This window comes from Hydra vulgaris, chromosome 04, assembly GCF_038396675.1.
Source record: "Hydra vulgaris chromosome 04, alternate assembly HydraT2T_AEP".
Lineage (NCBI taxonomy): Eukaryota > Metazoa > Cnidaria > Hydrozoa > Anthoathecata > Hydridae > Hydra > Hydra vulgaris.
Genome location: NC_088923.1, coordinates 12,067,501 through 12,078,758, shown reverse-complemented (window position 1 = coordinate 12,078,758; position 11,258 = coordinate 12,067,501). Strand labels below are relative to the sequence as shown.

General features: G+C 26.8%; 1 protein-coding gene across 1 annotated transcript in view; it reads left to right on the top strand.

The window, feature by feature from the left end:
* Nucleotides 1-2,301: 2,301 nt before the first annotated feature.
* LOC100214441 (uncharacterized) overlaps nucleotides 2,302-11,258 on the top strand; it is a 35,892-nt gene continuing 26,935 nt past the window's right edge. Inside the window, exon 1 of the mRNA XM_065795467.1 lies at nucleotides 2,302-2,422. Coding sequence (XP_065651539.1) covers nucleotides 2,347-2,422 — 76 coding nt within the window. The 5' untranslated portion in view covers nucleotides 2,302-2,346. The remainder of the gene's footprint in view (nucleotides 2,423-11,258) is intronic.

The window sequence follows — 11,258 nt, the reverse complement described above, 5'->3', positions numbered from 1 at the left end:
AAAAAAAAAAATAAAAAAAAAAATTAAAAAAAAAAAAAAAAAAAAAAAAAAATTTTCTTTTTTTTTCTTTTTATATTTGATAACTTTTTTAATGACAAGATTTGATAGCTATATTATTTACGGATTATTGGGAATTTTGTCTTCTTTATGCCCCCGCCATGTGTATATTTTACCAATACGAGAGTTGTAATTATTTTAAACGGCAAACTTATTAAAACTTTTAAAAAAATATATATATATATATATATATATATATATATATATAAATATATATATATATATATATATATATATATATATATATATATATATATATATATATATATATATATATATATATATATATATATATATATATATATATATATATATATATATATATATATATATATATATTAGTAGAAAATCACTTAACTAAATTTTTTTCCATTTGACACTGTGTTTCATCAACAAAGATTCATGAGAAAATATATATATATATATATATAATATATATATATATATGTATATATATATATATATATATATATATATATATATATATATATATATATATATATATATATACATATATATATATATATATATATATATATATATATATATATATATATATATATATATATATATATATATATATATATATATATATATATAGGCAACGCCCCTCCCCCTCCCTACAAAAAAAATTATTCATATATCAATTATAACAATCCAAAACTAAATATTTTAAATAAAAATTGTAAGTGATGATTTCCGTTTAAATTTCTTAAGTTTTTCATCAATATTTTTGAATAATAAGTAATAAAAACCGCAAGCGAAAATTCCTAAAATTAGTCATAAATTGGGTATTTATTTTTTCACGAAAAACTACTATTCTAATTTTCAATTTAATAATCAATCTAAAGATATACCAGTCAATACATTAAATTAAAAATCATAATATTAAAAGAATACGTCCAATACGGAATAACAAAGATACGATTAAAAATGCGGCATAAAAACAACGCAAATATAGTGTCAATACGGTATAGTTTGCAATGAATATTAGTTCCTTTATTTTAATTATCAGCTGCTAGTTTTTTTAGGAATTATTCAGCGATCATATATGTTCAAAATATACTATAAATATAATATTTTAATAGCGGACTTTACATAGATGTTAAATTTACCCAAATATGCATTTTTTAAAAGTATTTTCATCTAGTTAAATATATAAAATATTTTATAAAAATAAAATAAAATTTAATATTTGAACTATCTTTAATAATTTAGGTAGCAAGTACAATTGTATAAAGAAAAAAAAATGTTTTTAAACATGTGTTTATAAAAATAAAACAATAATACAATGTATTTTGGACACAGTATTTTTGATAACAGAAAATAGGTATATTTTGGGAGCTTTAAAGTTGGTTTGAATAGTTATATCTGCAGCTGATTTTTTTTTTTTTTTAACAATATATGTATATTAGGATTTAATAAAATCATATCGATCAAGTCCACACATGCGGGCTTAAGTTTAAGGAAGAAGTTGAAATTGAAGAAGAAACTTTTATTTTATGCTAATTTCAAACATAAATAACTTATATAAGTTATGATAATTCATATAAGTTATTTATGTTATTATCATTATATAAATAATGATAATTTTTTATTATTGCAAAAATGCAGTAATAAAAAATTATCATTATTTCAAATTAAACTCATACTAAAACATTTGTTTAAAAAAAAGAAATCTATACATATGTGCATATAGTTAAAAATTTATAGACAAATTATTAAATGTTGTATTTTTGCACGAAATTATTCATCGATTTTTAATTGATCTTGGACACGTTTATTGACTTTTCTTTCAAGAAATATATAAACCTATATATTTTTGAATAGCCTAGATAATGATGTGTTTAAAAATAGTAATATTTAAAAAAAATTACTGATTTTTTATTTTTCAGTTTTCGCCAAAAATCATGGTTTTTTAGACTGTGCGTCATCAGAAGGAAAATAAGACTACAAATAGAAAAGATTAATTAAAAGTATTAAGAACTTTTTTCATAAATTTATTTGATATAACTCTGAGGTGCCATGAAAGCATTTAAAAAAGTGCAAACTTTACGGATTGCAGCATTTTATATAGTTCGAATACAAGATAATGGTTAGAGTATTGAGTCATAAGACGTTCTATACAGATAGTAATTAAAAAGTTTTTGCTTCAAATATTTTTGCTACATTAAATAACTTTATTGTTTAAACATATGTCAAAACATTTAAACACCTTTCCTTGATATGTTGATTAACAAAAGTAAGAATAAAGTATACTTTTTAAAATCGTATAAAAATAAGAAAATAATGAAATCTCAGTCAATTTACTTAATTCTTAAATGTATTTTTTTATTTTTTGTTATTAGCGCTACAACAAAGGAATGTAAGTTATCTTTCAATGTATTGTAATAATTGTACTTTTTCAGCTTTTGTTTTTTAAAGTAATTGCTGAAATTTTATTATTATTATTTTTCTAATAGATTATTATTTTATTTTTTAAATATAATATTAAATATAATATTTATTTTTAATTAAAATATCTGTTATTATGTTGTATAATTCAGCATATTTTTTATTTTAAGAAAAATCAATTTACAACAGTGTGCAGTTATGTAGAATTCATATATACATATCTATATATCTATATATATATATATGTATATATATATATATATATATATATATATATATATATATATATATATATATATATATATATATATATATATATATATATATATATATATATTTATATACAGTGCAATCTCTCTAATTCGAATTTAACGGGGGAAAAAAAAAAGGTTCGAATTAGAGAGATTTTCGAATTATAGAAATTTTATTTTTTGTTTCAAATATTCTGGTCAAAATAACGAATAAAAATGAAACAAACAAACAAATAGTGATTCTTAGGCCTAAATGCGATATATATTATGTGATTTAAACTTTTACATTTTCAAAAAAAAGTCAGTAATTGTAGATTGTCTTTTTGAGGCTTTTAAATCCATTTCAATGACACGATTTATGTCTTTAAGAGCTTTTGTCAAATCATCTCCAAAGTTAGAATAAAGACTGTAATTCTCAAGTACAGTGACAGCATGCATCGCTTCGTTCAGACTTGCTTTTGTAACATTGTCAGAAACACCAACGCACGCATCATCGAATTCCTCTTCAGTTTCAATACCATCATGCTCAGAAACTTCTGGAATGATGTCCTCATCTAATTATTTGTTGGCAATGCAAACATTGAAATCTATGTCTACTAACTCGTCGGCCGTGAGGTTGAAATCTGCATCAAATTTTGTTTTTAACAATTCGAGATCATCTCTTAAGTTTTCCATTACAGTCTCGTCTACATCTAAGCCACAGAAAAGATCGTTATCATCATTTACATGCTTTTCCACCGCTTCTAATGATATTCCTGATTTTTTGAAACAGTTTATGAAGGTTTGATCTGGAATGGAATTCCATGCTTTTGTTAGCATAAACTTAGCAATTAAGATAGAAAACTTAAGCATCTTGTTCTCTTTTTCTAAGGCAGCAATTTGCTTTCTCACTGCAAGTGAGCGATATTTGGCTTTAATAGATCGGATAACTCCTTGATCCATAGGTTGGGTGATCGAAGTTGTATTCGGTGGAAGAAAGATAAGCTCCACCCAATCAAGTTTCTGCACGTTAGGATGGCTAGAACACTTATCTAAAATTAAAGCAATTTTCTTTTTCTGAAAACTAAACTTTAGGTCAATTTCTTTAACCCATTCCTCAAATAATTCTGCCGACATCCAACTTTTTGGTTGGGCCCGAAAGCGACAAGGAATATTTTTCACACCTGTAAACATCTAGGAGACTTCGATTTTCCAATTACAAACATTAAAAGTCTTTCTCCTTTAACATTGCCTGCGTTCATCCCAGTCAGGCGCACTTTACTTTGCTTGCCTCCTATGCACTTTTCATTTTTTAAATGTAAACTTTTGTCAAGCAAACATTGGTAGAAAAGACCGAATTCATCGGCATTAAAAATATTTTCAAGTGGGTATCGAGAGAGAGTTGTAGGCAGTGTGGTTTCAAGCCATGGAGCGATCATCTGATCGTTAACAGACTTTGCCTCTCCAGAAATGGTTTTGAAAGATATACCATATCTACAAAAAAAAAGTTATTGTTGCTTTTACGTAACTTATACGTGCGATACGTACGTTTGAATTTAACTTCGAGGTCTTTGCAAGTTTCCAGAATGTTTAATTCTGGAAAATATTTACTTTATTTTTTAAAAGCAATTAAAAAAAAAGCTGTAGAATAATCATATATAGTAAAGTCATTATTCATAAAAATTGGAGAGAGTTAAATAAGAAATTAATTTACTATTTCTTAAATTTGTCTAGCCATCCATCCGAAGCTTGAAAATTTTCGAAGCTTAACTCTTTCGCAAAATATACAGCCTTTTCTTTTACCAGCAAACTACTGATTGGGACATTATTAGCTCTCATTCGTTTGAACCATTTAGGTGCAGCTTTGTTGACTTGATAATACGTATCGACTTTCACCCGTTTAGCCAAATTTCCAAGACAAATAGCGTCAAAGATTTTATCTTTTTTTTTTTTCCAGGTTGAAAGAGTGTTTAGTGGAATATCAAAGATTTTCAAAACCTCTTTATTTGTTATTCCTTTCTCCAATTCCAGTAGAGTTTCGTATTTCAGCTTTAAATTGTTTTCTTTTTGATGCCATGTCTTTTTGTCGCAGTCTTTTTGATGCCATGATTTTTTTTAAATAGAAGGAAATAATTCACGCTAATTGTTTAATAAAAATCGAAACATTCGAAATTTGAAAAAAGAGTTCGATGGTTAACGAACTTTTATGCGACAAAAATTTAAAAAGTTCGATTTACAGAGAGAATCTTACTGACAGGTCTGAAAAATCCATTCGAACTGTAGAGGTTTCCGAATTATAGAGATTCGAATTATAGAAAGTAAAACAAAATAAGTTTCTTAAGCGCATTTCACGGTGACTATACATTTAGTCGAATAATAGAGGTTTTCGAATTAAAGAGATTCGAGTTAGAGGGATTGTACTATATATATATATATATATATATATATATATATATATTTATATATATATATATATATATATATATATATATATATATATATATATATATATATATATATATATATATATATATATATATATATATATATATATATATATATTCGTGTTATTTTTTCCTCGAAGCGCTTTGGTTGACTGTAGGTTGGCGTCAAGTTGGCATATGATCGGCTGCCCATCGTCCCTACGTTGGTGTCGTATATACTCAGCGTTATTGGCAAAACGTTGGCCTATTCTTGGTTTTTTTTAAGTGTTGGCGCAACGTAGGCCCTAACAAATTGCTATAGTTGGCGACACATAGGCATAATGCATTTTATACTACGTTGAACTTACATTGGCGCACCGTTGGTGTAAGGTTGTAGGGGGAGTTGACCTACAAAATGTTTAGGTTGGTGTTGTGTTGGCATATGATCGGTTGTCCATTGAGATTATGTTAAAGTTTTTGGCAACACGTTGGACCGTTCTTACTGTTATGTTGTAGGCATAACGTTAGCCAAACCAAGTGCTACCAAGCTAAATCACTTTTTGAAAACACGTTAGCCCAACATAAAAACAACGCTTCAAACGTTATTTCAACGTTTATCCTAAGTTTTTCTAACAAAGTCGGCTAGTTAGGTACAGTTAGCGATACGCTTTAATGATACTTAATTGGTCTCACATCGGCGTAACGTTGGTAGAAGGTTGTAGGCGCTAAAATGTCTCCCCATCAAGCAAGCAATATAATTGTGCATTTTAAATTTTTGGGTTTCTAGTAAAAAGTTATTTATTATTGGAACAATAATATATAAACATTTAAAAACGCTGCTTCTCTTCTCCTCCTCCCTCCATCACGATCTTTTGCAAAGCAAAGCTATTCTTTAATTGCACTCAAACATCGGCATCCGTACCACGAAATGTTGACGGATTACGTCGAACAGCATCTAAATAAAATCAAATATTGGAAAGGTGACAATAAACTATTGTTTGATCAAACCCTGTTTGATCTCATATAATTTTATCAATTGCCGACGATCATTCACAAAATGTAAAGAAAAATAAAACAGTTACACTTTTTAGATAAAAAGTTTTCCATTATGTGACTGCAAGTTTAATAAAGTGTAAAAGTCTTGTAAAAGTTTGAGATAGTAGAAGTTTCAGGGTGATTAAGAAGAACATTATAAGTATTATCAGAAAAAAATGTTTTGCTTTCTGAGTCCATTATTTTGTATGTTTTTGATAACGTGGACAAAAGTCAAACAACAAAAGAGTTCCTTTTATAGTTAACCAAGGTTTTTCATAAAGCGTTAGAGTTAAATCTTTATCACATATAACTGCCTTTGCTTTTCTATTTGACTCTCTTACTGATTCTAAAGTTAAAAGAATTTGATCACATAAAAATTAGGAATTTATTTGTTTACAGGTTTTCATAACATTTTTAAAAGATATTTAAGTCCATCAAACATATAATTTGTATTACAAACAATCATAACATCTTAAACACTTCTCGAAAGAGAATTTATACCATTGGTTTTCCAAAAACAGCAACTTCCTGATACAATAACATTTTTGCAACATACACCTTGTCACACATAATAATAGTTCTTAGTAAAAATTTCCAAATTAAAAAAAAAGTAGTAGAAAGTTCATTGCAATTTTAGAATAAACTAAAAATCTATCTAAGAGGAAAACTGTGCAAAATGTTATTTTAGTTTAACCTTTTTGAAGTTTTGACGTCAATCAAATTATATAATAAAGTGTTTAAAAACTCGCATTAGGTAAACATTCTATCCAACGTGTTTTCTACTCTGGGAAATCTATAAAATTTTTAAAACGTTATACAATCTTGACTTTTTCTATGATAAATAACTCGCAGAACAGCAATAAACACATTTCACCATTTTTCATAAACATAAACAAATTTCATCACTTTCATAATAGACTAAAAACTTTTTCATTTAATGATTGCTATCCATTTTATTTAAAAAAGTTTTATAACCGAAGAGTTGATATTTAACAGAATTTCTGTATTTGCTACGCTTTTTTTTTTTGCTTCAGGTTCTTGCTTGATGACTTTTAGTCACTATGTAAAACCTCCTTGTTAATAAAAAGATTGCAGTTAAATAAGCTGAATATATAATAAATTATCGGGGGTATGTATAGAGATGTTTCAAAATGTGACAAATTGACATTTGCTACAGATGCTACAGTCGACAGTACAGTTTTTAACTCCTAGTTCAATTTAAGATGATACGCTGTAAAATGCTTGACATTCTTTCAAAATTTTATAGGCATGTGAGACAGAACCCGTTAAAAACATGGGTTTTTCAGTGAAGCATTTCATTTTTCCGAATGAAATATTTCCGTAACATAGTCAACTTGGCTCAGCTACAATTTTTACCAATTTTTTGAAGCGCTGCATTTTGACTACTTTTAACCTTCATATCTTATTAAAATTATTTTTCTCTTTTGCATAAAAAAATGTGTGCTAAGTTTTTCTTCCATGTTTCGTTTTTTAAAAAATAGCAAGGACTTTCTGCATAAATATATATATATATATATATATATATATATATAAATATATATATATATATATATATATATATATATATATATATATATATATATATATATATATATATATATATATATATGTATATATATATATATATATATATATATATATATATATATATATAGTTCTATAGTTTGTTGGCTTTAGGAAGAGCGGAAGGAAAAAAGTGATTCTTACGCCAACACATACGTCACTTTTAATTACTTTTGACTTTCGTCCAACATTTCCGTGTTGGACGAAAGTAAAAACCATTAATTTAATTACAAATTAATCGTTTTTTAAAAAAGCCACAAAAACGCAAATTTAATTGACCAGAATGTTTTTAAAAACATTCTGAATGTTTTTATAACATTTTGAATGTTTTCAACAATATAAACAATGTTTTTATTTTTATTTTTTTTAATAAAATGTTTTTATTTTAATTTTTTTTAATAAAATGTTTTTATTTTTGTTTTTTTTACTGTAAATCATGCGCGGAGTGTTGCTACATCGACTATCTTATAGCCTGACTCGCAAGGGAGTGCTGCTACATCGACTGACAAATAGCCTGACTCGCAAGGGAGTGCTGCTACATCGACTGACAAATAGCCTGACTCGCAAGGGAGTGCTGCTACATCGACTGACAAATAGCCTGACCCGCAAGGGAGTGCTGCTACATCGACTGAGGGTTTGGTTGGGGCAGGCAGTCTATCATTATTAAAAAAAAAAAATTCCGGTCTTGCATTTTAATTTTTACTTTTTGTCAACAAAATATCGAAAAAACTTTCGGACAACATCTAAGGGTTCTATATATATATATATATATATATATATATATATATATATATATATATATATAAATATTTATGCAGAAAGTCCTTGCTATTTTTTAAAAAACGAAACATGGAAGAAAAACTTAGCACACGACTGCTTTGATGTCACAATGGGTTGTTTTGACGGTGCAGTAGTTTGTGAACTGGTGGGCCTATATGTATTAGACTCACTATCTAAAATAATAAATAAAGAAGACGTTGGACTATATTGTGACGATAGTCTGATGGTACTTTGTAAAAAAACTGGATCACAAATTGATAGAATACGAAAAAACATAATTAGAGTTATAAAAATGATCGGTTTTAAAATAAAGATCCAAACAAACCTACCCGCAGTCAACTTCTTAGATGTATCCTTTAACTTAGAAAAAAGCTCCTACCAACCTTTCAAAAAACCAAATTAATATCTAAGTTACATCCACTCTGATTCTAACTACCCTCCGCAAATAATAAAGCAAATCTATCAACTCTATCAACAACATCTATCAACAACATCTATCAACACCATCTCTGTCAACAACAGATTATCACAAAATTCCTCAAATGAAAAAACATTTAATTTATCTATACCAGAATACGAAGATGAATTAAGAAGAAACGGCTTCACTAATTTTAATTTAAAGTATAACCCCCAAAAAAAAGAAAAAAAGACAAGAAAAAGAAATATAATATGGTTTAACAGTACAGTACAGTAAAAGCGTTTTTACCAATGTCGGACATATCTTCTTAAACTTAATCGACAAACACTTTCCAATATCCCACCCCCTAAGTAAACTATTCAACCGAAACACCATCAAATTGAGTTACAGCTGCACCAAAAATATCGAAAGTATAAAAAAAAGCCACAACAAGAAAATTAGTTCAGAAAGACCAAAAGAACACCCACCCTGCAATTGCATAAAGAAAGAAAACTGCCCTATAATAGGAAAATGTAGAGCCTCTAATGTTATTTATAAATGTATAGAATTTCCCCCTAACACCCTAGAAAAAGTATATATTGGCCTAGCAAAAGGTGAATGGAAGAAAAGATGGGTAAATCACAAACACTCATTCACAAATAAAAAGATGAAAAGTTCAATCACCTCTTCAAAGTATATATGGCAGATAAAAGAAAGCTTAAAAGTAACACTAAAATTAACTTGGTCAATAATCAAGTCTACAATAATCAAATCTACAGCAACATAAAAAAAAAATGCTTGCTTTGTCTTCATGAAATACTTTGCATAATATCATACAAAGGTACGCAAAAATTATTAAATAAAAAAACAGAAATTATATCTAAGTGTCGTCACGAAAACAAGTTCTTGCTTGACAACTACGGAAGATTTTTAACCGCCGCATTATAAATGCAAAAATGGTAATTAAGGGGAAAAACTTTTTAAACTGAAGTAATTTTATTTTTATTTTGTTTCCTTTTATTATTTACTTTATGAAATAATTAGATAATAATATAACACCGAGAATATAGTTAGTATCACGTTTTATTACCCTATTTAAATTTTATAAATAACATCTTTCATGGGTTTAACTTGTTATTGGAAAATGATGTAAAAAAAAAATAACAATAAAGGAGTAAAGATGACTTTTTTTATTTATACCTTACAAACTAGAAAATACCTAATAAACTCTTTATGTCATTTAAAACTTTAACGAGGTAACTTTTTAACTTAATTGATATGTGGAAAACAATGTTGCATAGCAACTCAGGCACCAGAAAATCTAACGTGAAAAATCGCTAAAAGGCTTTAAATATTTAAGAACGTTGTTATCAAATCGTTATGAAAAAATACTGAAACAAAAAAAAAAAAAAAGGACTACAGGACGATTTATCGTATTCAACCACTTTCTTTTAAGTACTTCATCTTTAGGATAACTTAAGTTTTGTTTCTTTTATTTTATTTTGTTAGTGCAACTAACTACACAACAACTTTTTTAGTTAAGGATTTAAAAATAAATAACTCAACAAACCGCAACATATTTTATAGCTTGTTTTACCCCAATTCAAGATATTTGAATTGGGGTAAAACAAACTATAAACTATGTTGCGGTTTGTTGTTAATTGTTGAATTATAAATATTTATTTATATATATATACATATACATATACATATACATATACATATACATATATATATATATATATATATATATATATATATATATATATATATATATATATATATATATATATATATATATATATATATATATATACATAGCCGCCGAGAGAAATTTCGGGTCCTGGGGAAGTTTTCTTAACGGGCCCTTAATATAATCAATCATATACCCAGGACCACCAGAAGCGTGCTCTGGTCGTTGAAAATTAAAAATGAAAATTAAATCTTTTAAAAGTCAAAACTATTTAAATCTTTTAAAAGTTAAAGTTAGGAAGAAGTGTACAAATTATAATGTTAAACACTGTTTGATAATAGAGCTTTGCGAGCCTTTCGACTCGCAAACAAATTAAAAACTTCAAAATTAATTTTCATAGCCATTTCGGCTTTAATAGATAAAAGTCCTAAGTCATTTTACGATTTTGTGTCATTGTTGATCTTAATGCGTTTCTTAATCTTTTCAACATGCTAAAAGATATTTCTGCTTGGGCAACTGTCACTGGAATTGAGCAAAATAGCCTTAGTGCAATTATAATGTTTGGAAACAGCACATCCAGTTTGTTTGTTTTAATTTCATTTAACAATTCAACGGGCTGAGAAGAAATATTTTGTATATTGGCATCATACATTGATTTTAAATGT